The 24,023-nt window shown below is 46.0% G+C and overlaps 1 protein-coding gene across 4 annotated transcripts in view; it reads right to left on the bottom strand.

Moving 5' to 3' along the window:
• The window catches only part of CABLES1 (Cdk5 and Abl enzyme substrate 1), a 129,213-nt gene that overhangs the window by 53,060 nt on the left and 52,130 nt on the right, over positions 1 to 24,023 (bottom strand). For 3 of the 4 annotated variants that reach the window (XM_086682613.1, XM_086682611.1, XM_025931163.2), the window contains exons 2-3: positions 12,854 to 12,925; positions 7,351 to 7,443 (exon numbers count right to left, since the gene is read on the bottom strand). In XM_086682613.1, the coding sequence (XP_086538739.1) occupies positions 7,351 to 7,379 (29 nt within the window). In that variant the 5' untranslated portion in view covers positions 7,380 to 7,443; positions 12,854 to 12,925. Of the gene's footprint in view, positions 1 to 7,350; positions 7,444 to 11,820; positions 12,474 to 12,853; positions 12,926 to 24,023 lie in introns of those variants that run through there. The other variant, XM_086682612.1, reaches the window with a different exon arrangement.

The raw sequence follows: 24,023 nt of genomic DNA, 5'->3' as shown, positions 1-24,023 counted from the left end.
GTGGTTTGAGCCCCACACAGGGCTCATTGCTGATAGCTTAGAGCCTGGAGCCTGCTTTGGGTTCTGTGTCTCCCTCTCTGCCCCTCCCCTGCTCATGCTATCAAAAATACATAAATCTTAAAAAAATCTTTTAAAAAACTTGTCTCTTTTAAAAGACAATACACAATATACACATCCCTTAATTTTCGGTAAGAATAAGGTTACCAAAAAGGTCCTGCAATGCTTGCCCTTGATGGTTGGTTAAGCTCCTGTTCAAATGCAAGTCAGACCACACTGGTCCTCTCTGCTCGGCACCCTCCATGGCTCTCATCTTGCTGACAATAAAAGCAGACATCATCACAATCTATCCTGCAGGACTTCTCAGGGTTCACCTCCTCCTCTCTCCCTCTCTCTACTCCACCGACACCAGCTTTCCTAAAGTTCCTCAGACACACTCGTCAGTGAATGTTCCAGCCTTAGTGACTCTGCAGTCGCCATCCCACCCACCTTCCATGTCCTTCCCCACTGGCAGGGACGGCACAGGGTTGGCTCCCTCACCTCCTTCAGACCTCTGCTTAAAAGTCTCCTCATCAGTGAAGCCTTGGCCCACCACACACCCTGTCTCCACACTCCCAACCCCTCAGCTACTTCAGCTTTCCTCCACAGCACATCTGTCCCATCTCTGACAGGACAGGTTTTCTTGGCTGCCTCCCCAGCTAGCCAGTAAGTCCTTAAAGCGGGATCTTTGTCTGCTTCATTTACAGATACATCCCATCACTTGAAACAGTACCAGCACAGGGCAGGCCAGTACCTCTACGGGTATCACTCTGCATTCTGTGTAGTTAAGGAACTACTCTATCGGCACCTTCTGTCTGGATGCACATGTCTCCTTCCCCCAAAATGGCTGTTTATATATAAGGCAGTTCACTGAAACGAGATGGACAACCTGGCTGTTCCCATTCGATACACATAATCATCCATCCTTCCGTAAAGAAGGGGCTTAGGAAATCCTAGTCCGCTGCAGTGAGGCCATCCCAATACAAATCCAGTGTTCTAAAACAGGGCACTCAGGCTGCTCGCAACATGGCAGATGGGACTGACCCAGGCTGGGTGCGAAAGCGATACATTTCCCTCCATTAGGACAAGTTAATTAGCTCACTCTGTAGTTCCAACACACTGCTAGGCTCTCTGGAAAACACGGTCTATCTAAATTCCACAAGATCTTTCACACAAACTTGTGAAAAGCCTTTATCCTGTACTGTAAATGATCATCTACCTCAACTGCATTTATTATCCCTGCTGAGTTTAATCTCGGTGAGCTGGGCCTAGCATTTCCAGCGATTGTGGGACTGAGTTGCGTGGTCCTCATCTGTAACATATTCTCCTTCTCTTCCTGCCTTTGGTCTCCCGTTTGAGGCGTACTGGCCTTCCCTCTGCAGAGGAGGCAATACGCTCGAGGGAATACCATGTGCTATTCTTCTCCAACCTCCCTTCAGGCTGACTAGAGCCGGCTAACAACTTCCCCCTGCCTGCAGGTTCTCCAGCTTCACAATCACCCAGCAAACGCTGGCATGTGTGATAATGACGAACAGTCTAACATTTCTCCGAGATCAAGAAATGTCATGTCTATGGCAGTCTTCTCATTTACTACCCTAGTTATTCCATCAATACAGAGATGAAGTTAACTTAGCATGACTTTTTCTCAGTGAAGTCATGCTGACTTCTGAAAACCATCTGCTTCCCAGTCCCTTCCAGAGCTTTGCTCGCAATCTGCTCTAGGCTTGCTTGCTAGCCTGTGATTATTAGAACTCACCCTCTGCTACCACCTTAGTCTCTTTTTGACTTTTTGAAGGCAACATCTGGCTGCCATTCGACTTAGAACTTCTTTTATTTTCCATGGCATTTTAAAGATCATCTGTGTGTCTGAATTCTTTCCATTTCCTGGGATCTAGTCCCAAAGACTAGAACTCACTTAAAATGTAAGGCTTCTCCATTTGCTTCTTCCACAATAAATGATATGTTTCCTGAGTGCCTCCAGTACGCTGAGAACACTGCTCCGAGAACACTGCTCTGTTTACAGTCTGTACTTCACAGTTGTACTTGAAGCTAAAACAGCCAGCAGCAGACATTTGCTCTGTCCTTGTACCATTAGCCCCAAGAAGCTTACCATCCTTCCCCTCCCTCTTTTGAATATGGTTTTAAAAGGACCATAGCTATCGCTGGCATTTTCTTTTATTGGCACAAAATACATTATATGTATATGTAATATACATTTGACCATTTTTCGGTGTACAATCTAGCATCATTAAGTACATGCACAATACTGTGCCATCATCACCACTATTTCCAAAACCTTCCCATTGCCCCAAACAGCAACTCTGTGTCCCTTCACCCAGTCCCTGGTAACTGTTCATCTGCTACTGTCTATAAATTTACCTATTCTGGATATTCTGTATAAATGGAATCATACACTATTTACCTTTTGTGTCTTATTTTGGTCAGCATAATGTTTTCAGGGTTTATACATATAGCATGTATCAGCACTTCATTCCTTATTACGGCTGAATAATATTCCTTTGTATGAACATACCATATTTTGTTTATCCACTTATCTGTTCGTGGACACTGAGGTTGTTTCCACCTTTGGGCTGTTGTAAATGATGTTGCTATGCTATGACCATGGGCATACAACTATGCGTTTGAGTTCCTCTTTTGAATTCTTTTAGGCATTAACCTGGTAGAAGAATTGCTGGGTCATAAGGTAATTTTATGTTTCACTTCTTGAGGAACTGCCAAACTGTCTTCCATAGTGGCTTTTACATTCCCACCAGCTACGTATGAGGGTGCCAATTTTTCTTTCATCAGTCTTTCCTTCACTATGGACTTTAGGGCCCTTCACACTATTCTTATAAGTTTTCTTAAGCCATTCTTTTATTAGTCTTTAGTCTTTAGCTAATGGATTTTAAAAATTAGAATTCAATAGTTTTCTCAAATTTCACCATGACGTGCTGTCTTATATTTGGATTTTTATCGCCCACCTTTCCCTTATTAGGAGAATGAGTTTTAAAATCCGATGCCTGGATGTGGATTCCACCCCCTACTTTCCAGCCATGCACTCCAGCTTCCTCCCTTGTTAACTGGGATGATCAGTGTTTTCGTTTCCTATGGCTGCAGTAACAAATTATCACAAAGTCAGCGGCTTAAAACAAAGGAGTTATTATGACTCTGGTGGTAACAACTCTGAAACGGGTCTCGTGGTGCCAAGACAGAGGGGTTAGAGCCAGTTCCCACTGAAGGAAGGCTCAAAAAAGTACCTGTTTTCTTGCCTTTTCCAGGTTCTAGGGGCCACCATATTCCTTGGCTTCTGGCCCCTTTCTCCATCTTCAAAGCCAGCCATGGCCAGTTAAGTCTTTCTCACATCACTCTGACACTGACTCTCCTGCCTCCCTCTACTGCCTTTAAGAACCCAGTGATTACTTTGGGCAAACCCAGATAATCCAGGATAATCCTGTTATTTTAAGGGCAGCTGGTCAGAGACCTCAGCCCCCCCGCCTCTTGCCATGTAACCAGCATATTTACAGGGTTATGATATGGACATCTCTGGCAGGCATCATTCTACTTAACGCAACAGCAATACCTTCCTCATAAGATCGTTTCAAGGATTATCTGTGTTTCTAAATTCTTTCCATTCCTCAAGATACATAGTTCTGAAGACTGAAAGTCCTTTGAAACCTCTGTCCACTCACTCCACAAACACCTCCTGAGTTGAGTTAATGAAATAAAGTACTTAGAGCCTGGTACCCAGTAAACACTCCATAAATGTTACCCATTATCACTTTACGATACTCATACTTTATAATCCCTTTGGACATGTGGTTGCAGCCACCAGAATCGACTTCGTAGTCTGAATTTTCTGAGATCTATCTTTCTAAAACCCAGCCAAGCACTGCTTCTTTTCACAAACATCAAGTCCGACACAACTTTCCCATCACCAACCTGTCTTTGTGTTAGAACAGAAGTGAAACCAGAGCACAGCAGCTCCCTTCACCACTTCCCCTAGCTGCCAGGAGCTGAAGCACCATGCAGGGCTGGTAAAGAACTCATGATGGCATGTGGTCCCAAAGGCAGAGCTGAAGCTTCCATCACTGGGTCTGTAACCTATGCCTAGGCTCCATCCTTCGCAGCCCCACCTTGCTTAAGGGTCTGCAACATGACCCCCAAACACCCTGAGCTTGGTGCTCTGTGCTTTATCCGCACACAAAGCCTTCCAGCAGGTGCCCAAGGCCAGTCACACAGAATCCACTGATTCTGAAGGTGAAGGTAGTTTTTCATTAAAGCAGATTCCATCCTCCATCAGAACCACATCTTCCATTGAAGGTGCTCACCTTTGCTTCACACATCAGTAGAGATTCCTCTAATGTCACAGAGAGAGAAGTGGGAGAACACGAGGCTGGCCGAGACCCCAAAGTTCGTTTCTAAGTGGTTACCTTTGATATTACTGATCATTTTATACCCACTTGGGCTGGATGCAAGTATGGTCTTTTATCATACTTGGTTCTCAGTTTTTCTGATTTTTTTCTCCTTCTCATCTTAAGTTGTGCTTCACACTCACAGGTTGGGCACTGAGTCTCACAACAGATGCTCTCCTCTCCTGGGGTCAGCCGCACTGGTCCTTGTTGAGCTTTGAGCCCAAACCCCCAATCGATACTGGTGCCTCAGTCTCACGGTCAGCGGGCTTGGCGACAGAGCAGCCTCAACACCAAGGTCTTCAGTTCCAGAGCAGCAAATGGGCCCCAGATGCGGGTGCAGTCTTGAGAGGCTGGTCTGTGCTAGTCAGTGGTCACAAGGTGACTTGGGAGCTGGCACAACCATGAGTGGGAACTGCTGCAGGACTGGGCCTGGGGACTCTGCAGGCCCCTTCTCAATCTTTTTCCCCAGTTAAAGAGGAGTCAGGATACCAGTACTGAGGCCATTCCACTTTCTGTACAGCCCTCCAAGCTCTTTAATGAACACCTCCAGCCTTCTCCGTAAAGCCTCATTCCTCCCAACACAGGCAAGAAACCTGAGTTCGATCCTCACTGCAGGAATGCACCCTCTGGTGTGGTGTGTGCATGCACCTCAGTACGTGGAAGGTGGGAGATTCAGAGACCCCTGCTGATGCAGTAGTCCTCTCTTCCAAGAGCATGACCAGGATCCCTCCTCTCCACCGCTGCTGGACCAGAGCTCATCCACATGTCCCTCTGCCAGGACGATCTCATGCCTGCTGCCCAAGGGTGGGGGGGGGCAACTCTCCTTTCCTTTCTCAAAAGGCTGGTCACATCCTCCTATTCATCAGCTCTTGACCACAATTTCCTTCTGTCACCTCAGAAACCGTATTATCTTCCTGGTGTCCTCTCCAGTTCTTTCTTTCATCCATCTAAGGTTGATACACCCTTGCTAAAAACACAGAGGACGGAAGGAGAGCACCTGCAGCCCTTTCATCTTCCTCTGGCACAGGAAAAGCAGCTCTTACCTGGGCAGATACAACCGGCCGTGGCACAGACCACAGCCTGTGGCCCCACAACAGCTCTCAGCTTGCTTTCCTGCCATCAATTCCAGTTCTCAGATCTTCAGATAAGCTAATAATCCTTCCTGGCTCCCTCTGAAAATTCCCCAGCAAAACTGCTAGCAACTGAATGCTTTCTGGACTGTTTATGTTGTTCCTGGGTCAAGGGTGTGCCGGGAAGGCCGGCTCTGTCATGTGCGCTGGCAGTCCCATCGGCCCACACATTTTATTAACTACATCCTGTCACTACCCCACCAGGCCAGGTGGTCGGGCTGCCTCTGTGACCTTGACAGCATCCCCACCTTGAGAGATGGGGAAGGCTATCCTATCCGTTTGGCACACTCCTTTGGCTTGGTCTTGACTGGATTTAGGAATTAAAGGCTGTTTATTTTATGGTTAAAGAGATTATGAAAAGAACACAAATGTAAATAAACAATGAGCAATTATACCAAAAATGGCATGAGTGAGGTTTAAGTTGAAGAGCCTCAAAGGAAGAATAAAACGCTATGGTCAAAGGAATAAAGCCCAGTAAGCATGAGGGTGAGATGCAGTGAGAGAAATTCAGAGCAATCTCTGCAACAGAGGACAGCCGGGTATATTTTCACTAAAAGCTCTATTGAAAATAGGAATATACACTAACTACGTAAACATTATTTGATGAAAGAGCGCAGTTCTGCTATTCTGAAATCACGGAAGAGCTGTAAAATTATGTTCCCTATTTAAGTCGGTTTAAAAAATCAGATATTAACTTCAAGAAAACAAGTCTTTAAAAACTGTAATCATCAGTGTTATTTTGGGGGTTATACAGTGTTTTTTATACCAAGCAACAGGCAAGTATGCTGGGCCTTAGTCATTCCACGAGTCTAACTACAGACTTGTTTACCAATTTGTACTTGGTATGGATTAGAGATTAGCGGGGCCCATACAGTTTTCTGTATATCAGGAGGCAATAACACAAAATGGTCTTTGTGGCAGGACCTCTGCTGAGGCGATATCTCTAACTCTCCCATTCAAGAGAAACCACTCTCCAGGTCATGAGTCAGTGGGAGGGAGACATTCCTAACAGGTACAGGGCATGAGGGACCCCGAGAGTTATGGGGCTCTGTCCCCATGCTGTTGTCAGGCTCCCATGAACGGACGTGGCTATTCAGTCATAAGCATGCCAGCAACAAGGATTCTGCTCTATTTGGTGCGGGAGTTTTAATACCAAGGTTATATGAATTTCAATCACGGTAATTTTCATTTAATAGTACTTTCCAAAAGAGCAATGGAAGAGCTGGAGAAACATGTGCTCCAGATGTCAGCAGGGCCAGGCATTCGAATCAGTGCCCAAAAAGAATCTGCTGGCAAAGTTGTCATTCTGCTTTCCTAAAGACAGTCAGCAAAGTTAACACCAAAACCAAGTTCAGGCACAGATCTGATGGGATATTTACTGACCAGAGCATGTAGCCCTCATGAAAAAAAAAAAAAAAAGAAAGAAAGAAAAGCCCAACAAAGCAGAAAAAGAAAAAAAAAGCAACTTTTTCCTCTTCAGTTTTCTATAAAAATATATTTGAGTACTATTTAATATTTCATTTGCGGTTAACCTAAAACTCTCACCAAGCTTTTGGGCGCTATCAAGCAGCATTATTTTTTATAGACTTCTGGTGGGAGGGGGTTAGAAAGAGTCTGGGAAGGTTCCATGAAGTCCTGTTCACCTTAACAGTGTGGGTTTCTCTTTGCGGAGCTCTGGCCATTTAAACGGCCCCCTCCTCCCATCCACACCAGACCCTCCCTCCCCTCCCACAATAGGGAGGCTGGTGGGGCAGCTTCTGTTACAGTGGTACCTGCCATTCCTGGTATCGTGCTGCCGCATGTTCTTGATAAAATGAATCTTCTTAAAGTTCTTTGGTCTGGGCGAACCTGAGAGAGTTCGACATCTGAAAAATAAAGTCATTTCAAAAACCCGGTCAGTTGCCTGCAGGACAGCTGAGACATCTCCACACAAAGACAGGAAGGAAGACCAGACAAATGGTTTGAATCATCCCTGAGGATAATGAGGACAATACGGCTGGAAGCAAGGAAGCTTTAAAAAAAAACAAAACAAAACAAAAAAAAAACAACGAAAGACAACTTCCTTGATAATCCTGATGATAATTTACATGGGTCTCTGGAAAGCCAGCTAATGAAAACTATTGTCCTCAGTTACAATAACATAACCTACACGGATTCCAAAGTCATTATTCTTTGTCATCTTAAAAAGAATTTTCCTGTATCAACAACAGTAATGGGAACTGAAAATGGTAAATTTAAAGAATTTAGAGGGGGAAGAAAAACATTGGAAAATTCAGTTTAAAAACAACACCAAATCATTTTTCTTCTGTAGCAGGACTCTGCCCTGAGCCACCTGGACAGCTGCTTCAATGCTTAACTTGACTATGCCTGGAAGCAGAGGCCCAGCTAGTGGCCGTTTCCTTTCTTTCTTTCTGTTTTCAAGATAAATTGTAAATGAATATTTGTTGAACAAAATGACTTGAATTCCAATTACCTTTTTCCTGGAATATACGGCATTTGCTTGCACTACAGGACTAACAGAACTGACCCACAGGCTAAAAAGAGCTTATTTGTCTATTTTTCAAAGTTCACCTGGCAACTGCAAGAAGCAAAACGGCAATAAAAAAAAAAAAAAAAAATCAACAAACAGGAGTTTGAAATTTGGTCTTGTCTTGAGAAAGGGAGCTGTGATATTTCTATTTGGGTTTTTGCTACCAAAATTTTTGTCTTACTCAAGCCTTTCTGACCATGGGTCCCAAGGGCTGGCTCCTGCCATGGGGCCTGGGTACCTGGGACCTTATGCTTCAAGAACGAGTTTTGGAGTAGCAGTGCCTGGCTTCCCAAAGCCACACTGAGGTCTGGGCTGGGGCCACCAGCTAAGTTTAGTCAGTTCTGAACTTTGAGGCTTCAGGTAAGACTAACAAGATAACCCAACAAGGATGTACAGTTGAGCGCAGGTAGGATGTGGGGACGGGCTAGGATACAGGACTGGGGAGCGGGCAAGCTAGCAGACCTGCATATCCACTCTAAGGGCCCAGCTCAAGGAAACTGGGTGTTGTCCCCAGTCCAGACCTCAGGTGTACATCCCTCCAAGCCCCCTTAGCCAGCCTCTAGTAAGGGCCAGTCTTCCTAGAAGCCGTTCCCTGAGAGTGCGGAGAATGATTTTTTTTTTTTTCCATTTAATTTGAAGGAAAAAAAAAATCATACTGAAGTGAATGCAGTACAGGCTAAAGCAGAGACATCAGATCAGATACCTGGTAGCTTTCACAAAGGAAAGCCTCCCTTCAAATCATGTCCACTACATCAAGGCAGGGTCCGTGGACCATGCTCAGGGCCCGTGTGGCCCTGCAAGACACTTCAGAAACCAGTCTTCCCTTCCTTCAGCCCCAAACTCACTACCAATTCCGACACCCTGACCTATCGCTAGTAATATTTCAGATCCTTCCTGGCGTTGTTGTGAGGATGAAATGTTAATAATACATAGGAGAGAGTCATAAACTGTCAAGTGACACATTCAAATACAAGCAGTGACACATTCAAATACAAGCATTCACATTCATACGAGTGTATACACATGTAAATATTCATACACAAATTTCAGTGCTGTGATTAACCAACCATTAGCTACAAAGGATGCATATTTTGTTATTATTTGCTTCCTATATTCTTACAATTGCAGCTGTGACTAAGGGTCCTGAATTCTTGGTTTAAGACAGATTCTTTTAAAGACCTGTATTTAGTAGATGCTTCCTGTGGCCTTCAGGCAGGGTTTGAATAGACGGCACCCATCAACCCCTTCCTAATCCAGGGTTCCAAAGTTAGATTTAGTCTTACTGATGTTCAAGGGCATGGAACCTCACTCTGCCTTCTTTGGGCGGCTTCCCGGAAGCAGACCCAGGACCCTAAACTGCCTCAGTTCTATCTCCAAAATGACTCTTTGAGGTGCAGCCCACCCAAGGTCCCCAATTGTCTCTCACACACACTGCAGAAGATTCTAGAGACATAGCCACTGGAGAGAAGAGAATCTCTGAAAGCAGAAGGTTATGCTTCCTTTGGTTTCTGGATAGGGCCTAAGTATCCAGGAGTGTCCTCACACCCTTACCCTGCTTCCTCCCAAAAAGGAGAGCCTCCTGAGCCACCCAGACGGAGGGCAGTGAGCCAAGAGCTAGACTGTGGTGGCAGTGGATAGGTACTCCTGCCCCCAGCAGCAGGAAGCTGGTACCCAGCCCAGCCCAGAAGACAGAAGACCTGAGCTTCTCTCTGCCTCCCATGCCTGCAAAAAGAAGAGCTGTTTGTTACCCTTCAGGCTGGAACACAAACTACCCCCCCCCCCCATCTTCTGCTAGAACTGGAAGGTGGCAAAAGGGCCACAGGTGGTTTTGCCACTCACAGGGAAGGGAGGGGGCATCAGTTAACACTTTATGGTGCAGTAGCCAACTGAGACAGGCTGAAAAATAGGAGCAGGTGGAGACAGCTGCCAAATTTGCCACCACTGAACTGAGGTTTTTCTGGGCACCTCGTAGCAATGTCCCAAGTCCTTAATACTAGGATACCAGGTAACCACCAGGCAGGTGGAAAACTCCTCAGTCTAAATACTCTGTGAATGCTTAATTCATTCTAGGTAGGTGCAGGACCCTAACTTACTAGCAAACTGTGATGTGCCAGAGACAAGCAAGCCTTTGAAAAAGATAACATATCAGCACATGATTATAAGGGAATATGCTATTAATCCAGCCTCTCCTTCAGCAAGTTGTTTGTTGTCATGCATTTTTTTTTAAAGCATTCAACTCAACCACCAGAGAATCTAAGAAATGCTTTAAAAGAGAACTGTGGCATTAGCAACAATTGCCAAGGAAACTGGAAGACTAAGCACTCAGCTTGTGGCAGGTTAAGCAAAGAACGAATTAATTTCAGTACCCATTTAAAAACATACATTTTAAGTGATGCAAAATTAAATTAGGATAGAATTAAATTAAAAACTAATTTAATGAAAGATTAGCTCTTTCTTGTTAGCACTGATTACAGGATACACTTAATTATGCAAAAGGTTTTTAATAGATGCCTTGCAGCCATTTGTTCAATGTGCTGAGTTTAAAAGCAAGTTGGGCTAATAGCCTTCCACCCCCACAGTTCCCAAAACAGTTCAGTGTCATTACTGGTACATTCATTTCACAAAATTGGGAGCTGGAGAGGACCTTAGAGATCAATTTCCCCTCCCATTTTACAGATGGGAAAACTGAGGCCCCAGAGAAGCTAAATAAAATGTCCAAGGCCATAACCAGCTAGAAGGATCAGACCAAGAATTCAGGCCCCCTGACTCCCAAACTAACATCCCTTCTATACCATGTCAATTTTACTTCCTAGGAATAAGTACATTTCTAAGGTAGTTATTATTTTTAATTCTAGTATAATTAACAGTGTTACATTAGTTTCAGGTGTACAATATACTGATTCAACAATTCCATACATCACCCAGTGTTCATCATTTCTAAGTAAATATTAGAACTTTTTTTAAGTTCAGAAAAGTCTAATAGGGAAAATAAAGCCTTCTCAAACTGCCCAAATTCCTTTGGTTTCAGACTTGTTTTTTAAATTTTATATTTACATGAGACTTTTTGGAATTTAAGTATAGTATTCTATAAGTAAGTATTAGATAAAGTTATAGTTAAGGCAGATAAGCCCTTTTCAGTATGCTCAAACGTGGTATGGTAGGGCTGAGGGGTAGAGGGCAGAGGATCAGCCTGAGAGATTCTGAGAGGAGGGTACAGAGGTGACCAAGCGGCATGTGACCAGAAACGTGACACGTGACCAGAAACACATCACGTAGTTCCTCCTCGCCCTCCCCCACCCCTGCTGTAACCACCTGGAATCCCCAAGGATGCAGTAACATTTTTTTTTACCTGGTTTTCCTTGACTCACAGCTATCACACTGCTTTAACCGAGGCTTCTCACAGCCTCTAGAAATACCAGGAGCTTTTTAGTGCTATTCATTGATTTCCCGTTTGTGGCAGGAGTGACCTTACCTGCCCAAATGCCAAAAGCCGCTCAGTGCCACCTGAGAACCTCTCTCCTCCACTCTCGAGGATTACTCTGGACCAGAGCCAGCTCCTTAAGTGGACTTTTCATGCAGCTTTTTGTACGGCTACTTCAGGAAAGAGCTTCTCTCAACATTTAATAGTAAGGGATAGAAGAACACTTGCACCCAAGCCACATTAATCCCACAGCCACACGCTCACCCTACGATGATCCCAGAGGTTACGTACGTTTTCAGAAAGACTTCAAAAGTGGCCCGGACTTTCTCTTTGGGATGACATCACCGGCGAGACTCACAGTTACCCAATACTTTCGATCAGATCCCCCCACCTGTCTATGCTCCACATTCCATCCAGGAGGTCTGTGGACAGGACTAACCCGGGAGTGAAACCTCCGGCGGGAAAGGGAACGGCTCCAGGGTGAGACCTATGCCGGCATCCTCCCAAATGCCCTCACTCCCCAGCCGTAGCCAGGGCCTAAAGCACAAGGTATGCAGACATAGATTCTGGAAGCTGGTGCGAGCCAATGGGAATGCACGTTCTCCCGCGAGCCTCCCTCTGCGCCATCAGCCACGCATGCCCCGTGAGACCTTGGCGCATGCCCTGTGAAACCACCGTGTTCTAGGCTGCCTCACCTCCTTCGCGAGCAGGCCAACCTAGCTCCCTTGCCGCAAAGACTAAAGGAGAAGTCCTGTGTGAATACCGCCTCCTTCACTGACGGAGGGCCAGGGGGACCAAGGCACAGAAGGGGGTTGGTGGTAAGGTGCAGGATTAGAGGAAGGACAGCTGCCAGAGGCCTGGCACAGCTCAGCAACTGCCGTCACCCAAACACAGATGCCTCGCAAGCACCTTTCTAATCCCAATGGAAAAATCACTTTCAGCCCCAAAGAAGCCCCCAGGGCGATCCTAATTGAGTTTCCCCAGCAACTACTGATGGCACTTGCTAATGAAGTCCAGGACTTGATTACTGTGTCACTGAACCTAAGAAAGCTGAGACAATAATGGGCTCGTCTTCATCAAGCAGCAGCTTTCAAATTGAAAAGCAAACAGCACCCAAATCCACATGCAAACTGCGCTTTTCCAATACATAACTGAGATTTAATAGTGCCCTAATGGTCCTCAGGGTTGGGATTTCCAAACTATGAGTCTGGAGATGAGGCCATTATTTTAAAATTTTAATTCTGTAGATTAAGGACAAAAAAAAAAAAATCAAACTTTGCTGTATTGTAATGCAGGCCATTTACATGCAACAGTAAAAACTTACCTCCGTAGAGGGGCATTCTCCTCAATATCTTCCAGGGTTTCCAAGGATGATCTCTGGGAAATGAGGCGACGTCTGCAGAGAGAGGGAAAAACCTAGGAGTTAAAACCGCATTGTAAAATGGATCACACATTTCTGTAAATCTGAAACTGTTCTAAAAAATAAAAAAAAAAGACTTGACACGAGCTATCTTAAAGAGGCTGCCATGTTCCCAGCCTGCACCCTGAATGCCAAGCCCATCTTGCCTTGCTGAGTCCTGAGCATTCTCCCTGGTTAATAGGGCCGCTTTATGGTGATCAGGGAAGGTGATCCTTTTATGCTAGGATTCCCTCAAAAAAGACGAGGTGCCTCTTATAGTATATAACTTGGATACTGTGTGCAGTTTTTCTAAAGCATTAGATAATACTGTTAAGTATTCAAATATCAGTGGTCTGAACCAGGTTAACTGATAAATACTAAATTTTAAAGTCATATTAAATAAAATCTGAAAATCATTAGGATGTGATAAAAAAAAAAAAGTTGTGATCTCTGGAAGACATTACTCCTTTAGGAGAGTTTCTCACACACCAGTAAGAATAGATATCAGGGCACGATTAGGCAAGATATGGACTCTTCCGGGCTGCTAAAGAATTGCAAACCATCTGCTAAAACCTCCTTAATCTAGTTTCTTTTGCCAGATTAAAATAAGAACAGGCCCTAGTCAACAGAATATCTGGTATAGGGACCAGCGTTGCATGGTGGCTGGTAACTTTACAATCAATCCATTTGAACAAAGACCATCATTTCATAATAAATGGTTTGGCTGAGGAGGGTGGATAGAAAAAATCCGATTGGGTCTTTACTTTGAAAAAAAGGGACTAAAATGAGAAGGATAAGCCTATTTTATAATACATTTGATAAAATTAGGTTAAGAACATGCAGTTATAACCATGTTCTAATTTGTCCTAAAGAACAAAAAATGAAACATGTTTTAACTTCTGTCTTGTGTGTACTTTTTCTGAACTACCTTTCGCTTTATGTTTTACTTCTAATAAGATAATCAGAAAGGTCATTTTTGCCAACTATTCAAGGGCTTCATCAATTTTTGAAGAAGCTTTCTTAATCTTTTGGTATCAAATCCTTTCTAAAGCAGTCATCTAGAACAGTCTTTGCTCTTCAACAGTAAGCGGGCATTCTCTCAGACCTTCATTTGTCCGTGTGGGAGCACCAAGAGTTCTATAACGCTACCTTCAGTGTCTTCCTGACACACTGGACCTTTTGCAAGATCTGCAGTGTCACTCTGCAATTGACTTACAGTAAATTTCCATTTCCATCGTATTCCCAGATTTCTAACAGTCAGCCCAGACCTGAGGCAATGGTTGTGAGGAGACAATGGTCTTACCTGAGAGGGTCCACAGGTGCTGAGGGGGACGGGAACGGATTTTATAGTTTATAAGTGGCCAATTCATTAGTAAGGGGGACTGTTGTGCGCAGCCCCATAACTGCAGGGACTCAGCTATCCCAGGGTCCCTGTGACAACACCTTGCAGCTGTGGTTTTGACATATCTGGACCCTCAGTTGAAGCACAGCCCTTCTGAGTACTAAATCTGCTTGGTACAGAGTCCCAGGCTGGTATAGGGCAGATACCCAGTCAGTCATACCCCCCCACATCACAGCTCTCGGGGATCGGGTCCCCCGCATTCCCCATCCAGAGGCAGGTGGACTTCCACAAGGACCATGCACTCTGAGTCAGACAAACTCAGATTTCAGTCCTGGGGTTCAGGGGCTTTGGATATTTAGAAAAATCCTTAATCTTTGAGTCCTTAATCATAGCCTCATCTATGAAATAGGAAAAGGAGAATAACTAAGAAACAGAGAGTCCCTGGCACAGGACAAAAAATGATCAGTAGCTACTTTTTTTTTTTTTTTTTTTTTTTGAGAAAGAGACAGTGCGAGTGGGGGAGAGGCAGAGAGACAGGGAGACACAGAAACCGAAACAGGCTCCAGACTCCGAGCTGACAGCACAGAGCCCGACACGGGGCTTGAACTTATGAACCCTGAGATCATGACCTGAGCCAAAGTTGGACACTCAACCAAAAGAACCACCCAGGCACCCCGCTACTGGGTTTTTCATGACACGCCAGTTCCCCCCACTGAGGCTGAACTCTGACCTGGCACCTCCCCCACCATTCCCTCACCCCAGCCCAACTGTCTAGGATTAGGCTGGCTGTCCTAGCTCTGGCCCCTCCTCCAACCCCAGTCAGTAGCCGGGGCACTCAAAATGCCTTGTGCCTGAGCCCACGTGCAGCACATGCTCCTTCAACACCTACCTATACCCTCTAAGCATAACTACATGGCACCTTTGCTGATGCATTGGTCATCTATAAAATCAGCACCCCCAACCTTCTCACTTAACACCAGTATTCTCCACAGCTAGAAGGGAGTCACTGAAATGTTTAGTCTGTTGATCTCTGGATAATGTTCTGACTTTTTAAATCAAAAGTCAAATATTAACTTAAGTATGCACACCTAAATTGTCATTAGACCTAATTTATATCCACAGGCAGAAATAAAGTATAGGTTTCAGATCCTGGAAATCTCAACAAATTCTGTTACACTCTGAGCCTTCTTTTGTGGAACAGCATTTTCAGACGGCCAGTAAATAGACATTTTCATGTTCTGCACAATCTACAACCAGGGTGGGTGACAGAGCAACCTCAAAGCCTCCTCCCCTCCTACAATTATCCTAACAGAGGTCCACTGAGAAGTTCTGGGGTTGGCTCCTTGGGGAGCAAAGATACAACCCAAGGCCCCAGCAAAGGCCAGGCTTGTGCATTTTCTCAACACACCCTGTGCTGACCCACACAAACTATAAGCCTGACCTGTGGGGAACACAGAGCAGACCCAGGCTGGACTCCTGTCCTCAAGGAGCTCATATTCAAGGGGGAATCCATGGAACAACCTCCAAGGAATTTCATTAATAACCCCTCAATCTCCTCCAGCATTTGGGGCTGCCTCCCATGCTCTCCAAGAACGGCATGGCCAGCACTCCAGCTGCAAATGCCAAGTGAATCCCATGGTGAACACACGAGGCCCTTGTGGGCAACTGGGACCCCACAGGCTCTCGTCCAACATTGAGACCAGGGTGTTTACCCTGGAAAGATAGGTCCGTTCACAAAAGCACACAATCTGATAATTTCCCTATCAAAAAGCTGCCTGCAGCTCTTCCTATACCAGAAAAGAAAGGTGCTTATTTGAAAAATAACCAAATTCAAATATATCTTTCCATACATTTATGAGGATTTTTAAAAAGTAATCTGTATGCCCAACATGGAGCTTGAATTCACAATCCCAAGATCAAGAGTCGCATGCTCTACTGACTGAGCCAGCCAGGTGCCCAGGATTTGTTTTTTATTTTTTTTTTAAAATTTTTTTTTCAACGTTTATTTATTTTTGTGACAGAGAGAGACAGAGCATGAACGGGGGAGGGGCAGAGAGAGAGGGAGACACAGAATCGGAAACAGGCTCCAGGCTCTGAGCCATCAGCCCAGAGCCTGACGCGGGGCTCGAACTCCCAGACCGCGAGATCATGACCTGGCTGAAGTCGGACGCTTAACCGACTACGCCACCCAGGTGCCCCCAGGATTTGTTTTTTAAAAGTCAATACATTTGATATTCTCTTCATGAGCTGAACAGGTATAGTTTCTCTCTCTCTCTCTCTCTCTCTCTCTCTCTCTCTCTCTCACACACACACACACACACACACACACACACACACACAGGAATTTAAGGTCTGGATTCCTTAAAGGGGAAAAAAAAATCCCCAAACCCAGATACGTACTTGTTCCTCTAAATTCAGTGGATGTGACTCCCTTCTTCATGAATGGGACCAAACAATCTGCACTTGACCCTTGAACACCACAGGACTGACTGTGCAGGTCCACTTACATGTGAAGTTTCTTTGATAAACACCAAACGGTACTGTAAGTGTATTTTCTCTTCCTTATGGTTGTAACATTTTCTTGTCTCTAGCTTCATTATAATATAGTATATAATGCATATAGCATTCAAAATATGTGTTAGTCGACTATTTGTTATCAGTAAGGCTTCAGTCACCAATAGGCTATTAGTGGTTTGGGGGGAGTAAAAAATAACATAACAAATCTTCCACTGCGCACAGGGGCGGGGGAAGGGGGGGGCAGTGCCCCTAAACCCCCATGTTGTTTAGGGTCAACTGTTTGTTTTTGTTTTTTTTTTTTAAGAGAGAGAACAGATAAGGACAAGGGCAGAAGGCCAGGGGAGGCAGCAGAAGGAGAGGGGGACAGAGAAAGAGAGAGCAAGAAAGAAAGAAAGAGAGAGAGAGAGAGAGAATGAATCTTAAGCAGGCTCTGCGCTGAGCATGGAACATAGGGCTCAATCCCATGACCCTGCGATCATGACCTGAGCAGAAATCAAGAGTTGACACTCAACCGACTGAGCCACCAGGCGCCCCTAGGGTCAACTGTATTCTTTGAGATGGACACACAGAGTCTGCAAAGAACATTATGGTCAAAAGGCACCATGAAAACAAAAATGCAGTGCCTGCCCTTCCCACATAAAATAAGCCTTTGTTCACTGCCACGAGGGCATGCCCTGTGGTGTTAACCCAGCAGTGCTCATCTCTGCCCCTTGTTAGATCCTTTCAAGGTATGTAATAACCTCCCCCTTTGCTTTCTATCTCTGAAAGCCTGAAATGGAAGAGAAAGCTTAGGGAAGGTGGCCAAGCTTTACCAGGCACTTTTCACCCTGCAATCTGCCTCATAAACTAAGTCCATTACCATGCAAACTCCTCCTCATCAGGCACAGTTAACAAGCAGGGGTCTTCGCAGGTTTTAATGACTGAAAAAGAATACTTGGCCTTCTTCTTAAGCAAGTAGACATTAAGTAAGAGCCCAAGCATTACGTGTGGACATGGTCGAATGGGAAGAGTCCATGACTGGTCCTCAGGGCGAGTCGTCAGAACTCAAGTTTCCCTGCCCAGTCTGACGGTTATGATTTGGGCCCTTCCACACTGTCCCTTAACACTTTTGAGGCCAACGTGGCTCACATTCAACGACTGTACATGCCAGCCTCCCTAAAGTCCCCAGTATCTTTTGAACACTGGACTCTGTCTAGATAAGGAAATGCTAATTCATGACAAGACTGCCTATCTGGATACACCTACCTGGACTAAATTAATCCACTTTATCATTAGGGCTGATGGTTCACTGCAGAGGAAGTCACTGTGAGCTCCTGGGACCCAGGGCTGGTTATAATAAATCCACTTACACTGAAAACTTAAGGAAAGGTCACTGGGAGAAGAGAAAAATATCACACAGAAAAACAAGTGACCAGGCTAACAGGGGACTGGACAAGGGAAGACCCAGGGCCAGGATTCTGAAAGTGTCTTTTAGGCACCAAAATGTCAGCAGCTCCACTTTCAGGGCAAGAGCAATGACTACCCACACAAACTGATGGGGTGGGGTAAGTGGGCCCAGCCGCCTGGCCATCCTCAAAGGCTTGGCCATACCTATTGCCGGCCTAGTCAGCAGTGATTCTGGGGACCCCAGGAGAGTAAGGGGCAAGGTGGGAGCCGTGCCCAGGGCATCTTCATCAGAGCTTCTGGCAAAAGGCCATCTCTTCTTAGCAGAGTAAGCAGAGTATCTCAGAGAGAGAGAGAGAGAGAGAGAGAGAGAGAGAGAGAGAGAACGCTGATGTGGGCAGGGGGGCAACTGCCCAAAGAACCTCACCAGAGCTGGACTCTGGGCTCGCTGCTGTCCCTGCTGATCAGTGAGGCCAGGCAGGGTCATCCTGGGCCAGATGATCAAGGCCAATCCCCCTATGGGGTGACCTGAAGCAGCAGCTTGGCCCAAAAGCCAACATCAGGCAGAGGGCACCACAGGGGACAGCATGTGACACTGACAGGACAGCATTTGACAAGGAAAGTGGCCCCTGGCCTTAGGCTCAGTGTCAAATGAGGGAGTAAGGCTGGATCAATGCTCTCTCCCTTGACTGCCCACCGGAACCCTGGGGCCCGTTAAAAATCTGAGATCAAAACATGAGCTTTGAGAGCAAGAAGGGACGTATGCCATCTGGGCCAACCAATGCTATCCTAACAAAAAGGCAATTTCCTCTGTGGCTCCAGTTTTCCCCCATGTAAGGAGCCCCCTTCCTGGCTATATAAGATGGGCCACTGGCAGGCACAGTTATGTCTTCACACGTGTGAAGAAGTGAGGGCATCACGGATACCTGCTACACGGCTAATGGGCAAGCTGAGGTCATGGCTACCTCAGATCCGTTCAGACAGTTATTATGACCCAAAAAAGGAAAAACACAACAACCATCAAAATAACCTATTAACATGGTCACAAGACATGTGCACACTTGTAATTTATTTGCTTTGTTACTTATGTCTGTCTCTCTCTCCCTCAGACAAAACTGAACCACACTAGACAATGGGCTGGCTTAGGGAAGGGACCACTTTTGTGGCCTAGGGATGGAGCATGTTCAGCAAACAGTAGGTACACAGTTCAGGCTGGCTGGATGCAACGACGAACTCCATCAACAGGCAGGTGGGTTCTTTCGGACTTTTCCCAGAAAGCACCTGACCTTCCACTCAATGCTTTTCTATGCACAACTATTGGTAGGCTCTTCCTATTCAATATATGAATTCCCAGTCTGGTCAACAGAAGCCAGAAGTCACCCTCAGGAAGCTTCCCAATGCCTCACTGCAACAGGAAGTAGAGGGAGACAGCAGACGCTCATCTAGTGGGACGGTGGGAAGGGAGAAGGGACAGCTGGGCAGTTGGCAGGTAGAAGACGTGATGTTTAAAATGAGTTTCTTCTCTTTGAGCTTATTAAACATTCATTTTCCCAAGTGGAATTTGTACTGCTTTTGTGACTATAAAAGTAATATATCTCACTGTAAAAAAAAAAAAAATCAAATCAGGAAATGTATGAAGTAGAAACTAAGAAATGAAAAGCAAACCCCAAGGGCCAGAGGACACTCTTTATACGTCTGGTGTATGTGGGGGCGCCTGGTGGCTCAGTCAGTTAAGCATCCGACTTTGGCTCAGGTCTTGATCTCACAGTTCGTGAGTTCAAGCCCCGCGTCGGGCTCTGTGCTGACAGGTCAGAGCCTGGAGCCTGATTCGCATTCTGTGCCTCCCTCTCTCTCTGCCTCTCCCCCACTCACTCTCTCTCTCTCTCTCTCAAAAATAAACAAGCATTAAAAAAACAAAAACAAAAAAACCCAAGAGTCTGGTGTATATCTTCTCAGGCTCTTTGCTAGTTCCACATCTAATTATAAATGTAAATATAAAGATTTGTCAATGATTGAAACCATGGAAAGGAAAAGCAAGGGGTGGAAAGGAAAAAGCAAGGGCAGTGGGAACAGCACTCCGCCTTGGGATAAAGCTGCAATCTGTCTCCATCACTGGGGACACTTGCAGCATCTGAGCAGGATAGAAGAATGGGAGCCAATAGGGAATCCAGGATTCTCTCCCAGGCTGGGCAGCTGTCCCTAGGGCTGGGTACCCTGTTCTCTGGCTATGGACCAGCAAGCAAGAAAGGCGGTGGTCAGCAGAGATGGGAGGAGAGGGATCAAGGACCACCGGCGGAAGCAAGAAGCAGGGCTCCGACCTCACCTCGAGGCCTGATCCCGATGTCCACAGGTTCACAATGTCAACCTGCAGGTGTGGGAGCAGTGGTCGGAGACATTTCTGGGGTCTCAGAAAACTCTGAAGACTATCAGGATACAGACCCCCTTCCCCAGGTAAAGCTGGTGGTACCCGGCTGCGGGCAAGGAGACAGGGCTGGACATGAAGTCCCACTTCAACCAAGAGACTACGGGAGCCTTCATCTCCTAGTCTCCTTTTCGGACTTAGAGTTCAAAGCTTCCAAGGGGCCCAATTAGGGCCCAGCAAGAAAAGACAGGGAGCCCACTAGCCTAGAAACTAGCTGACCTTTTTAGCAGATAGAAAATCTCTGTAAAATGTCCTGAAATCCTACCCTGTTTTCTTGTATCTCCACACCACAGACATATTCTTTTGTTCTAAAAATAGCGCTCAGCTCATGCAGAAAAGGTGTTCTTGGAAAGCAGAATCTAAATCTATAATTGGTAAACTTATTTACTATGGGAGCCTACTACTTAAAGGAACCCTAGGGAGAAGAACCTCCATATATCCAAGAATTACACTTTCATTGATATCTTTTGTGAAAATGCTGGTTTTCAAACAGTAGGCTCTCTGAAAGCCAAGTGCACCTCTAACATGCACTCCCTTCATTTCTCTAACATAGCTCTGAGTTGTTAACACCACGACATCATGAGCTTACTCTCCAGATTCAGCAACTAAGTTATGATAATTTCGTTCATGATTTGGCAAATGTCAAAGTCAAGATTCCAGATGCTCCTTTAGCAGAAGTCAAATTAGAGTGTGCTCAGTGAAGAAGCAAACTTCTTCTCCACCAATACATATGTGTTCACAGATGAAGAAAGAAAAGTCAGCTGTCACCTCTTAAAAGAAGCTACATCCATAGTCTTAGAGCAAAATTGGCCTTAGCTTTAGCACAAAGACATGTTTCTTAGAGCCATGCTTAATTCTGCTTTCCATGGATCTAAAGCATTGTCCAGCAGCAAAGGTGGTGATGGACTCAGCATGGCCCTTACGTGCTCACCTGGCAACGGCTGCCTGTCAGACTATGGAGGAAATCCCAGAGGAGAGCCACGAAATCTGCCATCACGGTGGCAGACTAGCTGGGCCCGGACACCAGGCTGGGGTGATCCACCAACACCCTACTCGGCCAGTCAGTCCTTGCAATGCCTGTGAGCAAAAGGCACACAGTTGGCTTGCCTGTGCAAGGAAAAACCTCCTTTGCCCATAACAGCTTGTGTGCCTAAAGCCAGATCCATACCCCATAAACGGGATACAGACAGAAACATGCAACCCCCCTCCCCCGGCAGATCATGGAAGTCTTCCTTGTAAAAGAAGGAAAACAGATTATCTTAAGAAAAGGAAGAATGGAAACGGACTTTCAAAGTGGCTATGTTTTAAAGCTTGTAGCTGATGCATCAGGCAAAAATCAAATTTTAAAATCCATCCACTAAGTGTTGCAGTCAGCTTGTTCAAATAAGATCTGTTTCTACATTTTTATACGCGGTCAAGAAAGCAACTTAAATGTTTCCAGAGAATACAAAGGCACTGGGCTTGCCTGAGTTTACTTTCGCTTCAAAGCTCTCATCAAACTCAACAAATCCTGGAAAACCAAGGTGTGAGGTCATCTTGGTATTTAGGGCTGTTCGGAGACAGACCTGTTGGCAGGATTTAGTAACCGGCCAGGTATTCACTCCTCAGAGGCCTGGGTCCACCCTGCCCACCACCACCCTAATCTTACAAAACACCCTTTTTCCATCATGTCATTCCCCAGTATGAAGATCCACGATGATTCCCTCTGGGGACAAGTTCAAACTGCCCTGACAAAGACAGTGGACAGGGAGGTCAGAAGACAGCAGTCTGACACAGCACACTGGCTACCGCAAGGCACCGGTCCAATCTCCTGGGACATCCTCCAGGTATCAGGAAATAAAGGGGCCGGCCAGGGCCACAGGCTCAGTGTCAGCGCTGCATCCTAATCCGGGCCCAGCCTCATCCTGGAGGGAAGGGAGGGGCCTTGCCCTGCAGCTGGAGGGAACAAGGTGGCCAAATGTGCAAAAGCAAAAACCAAAAGCAGGCTTATAGGTTGAAAAGAAAAAAAAAATTAGGATCCAGAGAGGTTTGGGGTTTGTGTGGCTGAGAGATAAGTGATGCTGTCCTTGCTACGAAACATGCTGGATACCAATGAGGGGGTGGTGGGGAGACAAGTGGGGACCAAGCCCCGACAGGTTGAGGGTGGGAAAGAGACACGAGCAATGGAAAACGACTCAAAAATAAAAGGGTTGGCTTCAGCCTGGAAGAAAATAGCTCTGTCAATCTACTGTAACCAGTGCAAGAAGCACAGTGCCAACTCACATATGTTCTGGATAGCCTTCAGAATTCAAGCCCTCAAATCCAGGTGTTCTCTGCAGAAGGGATTCCCTGAGCCAGATGGAGAGGGTGACTGGGAATCCAGCACCCGGTCCAGAGTTTAAGGCCAGCACAGACTAGGTACAGAGTACGGGGGAGACAAGGGAAGGCATGAGTGAGCTCAAAGGAGAACCGAGATTTAACTGGGAAGAGGCAACCAGACTATTGTGGGAGAGTCAAAAGGTAAACTCAGAGTGGATTTCTCAGACACATGCCTTACCAGGGCTGAACAGGATGGGCCACCAGGTAAGTAAGCACAAGACATAGAGGCAAAGTCAGGGAAGAACCTATAAAAGGAGCCAGGAAACAGGCCCCCAATAAGACGGACAGGGTCGGTTCCAGGAGGAGCTGGACCAGATGGGTGGGGCTGGGGTTGGCACCACATAAGTGTGTGTGCAAGCACACTCGTGCAGCATTTCCTTCTGACACCAGAAGAACAGAAGAGGTGCAAGAACACTGCAGGGCTTCGGATGGGAGAGGAGGGTGCAGATGCAGAGGCTGGGGTTGCATCCTCAGAAAGAGGCTGACCGTAACCATTTCCTGAGCCTTCTGAAGGCCCACGAGCACCGAATCGCGTCTGATGGACGCGTGGCCTCCACTCATCTCAAGCCTCTTCAGGAAGTGTGTTTCATCCCAGACCCTCTTCTCTGCACTCAGGATGGGGCCTTCTCTTAAATACTCCACGCTGACAATGGCCTGGGCATGGGTGACCGCACCTTTCTTTGCCAATCACTAGGAGGACTTACTAGTCCCTTTGCAAGAATGCCTATGCAGGCGAAAGACTTTCTAAGCCAGATACATACATATTTTCCATTCAAAAGCAAAATAAGGGCTCTCTACACCCGGCTCTGTGGGGTCTGCCGCACAAAGGCTGGGGTGCACACACTCCAGGAGAAAGCCCAACTCTGCCGACAGGTGCACTCTTCTCCCAGGCGTCCCAGTTCCGGAAAGGTGAGAGGTCAACGGGAGCTAACTTAATTAGAACCAGCAGGAAGTCAGGCAGGCTGGTTACTTCCACATCAGTATTTAAGAAGACCTTTAGGAAGCTGCCTTCCAGCATAATCGCTCCCCTGAGTTTCTCCCTTGGTTTCCAGCTTGACCTTTCCCTGTTCCAA

The sequence above is a fragment of the Puma concolor genome, chromosome D3, assembly GCF_028749965.1.
Source record: "Puma concolor isolate L17-30 chromosome D3, mPumCon1.1.hap2, whole genome shotgun sequence".
In the NCBI taxonomy this organism is placed as follows: Eukaryota; Metazoa; Chordata; class Mammalia; order Carnivora; family Felidae; genus Puma; species Puma concolor.
This window is presented reverse-complemented; position numbering and strand designations above follow the sequence as displayed.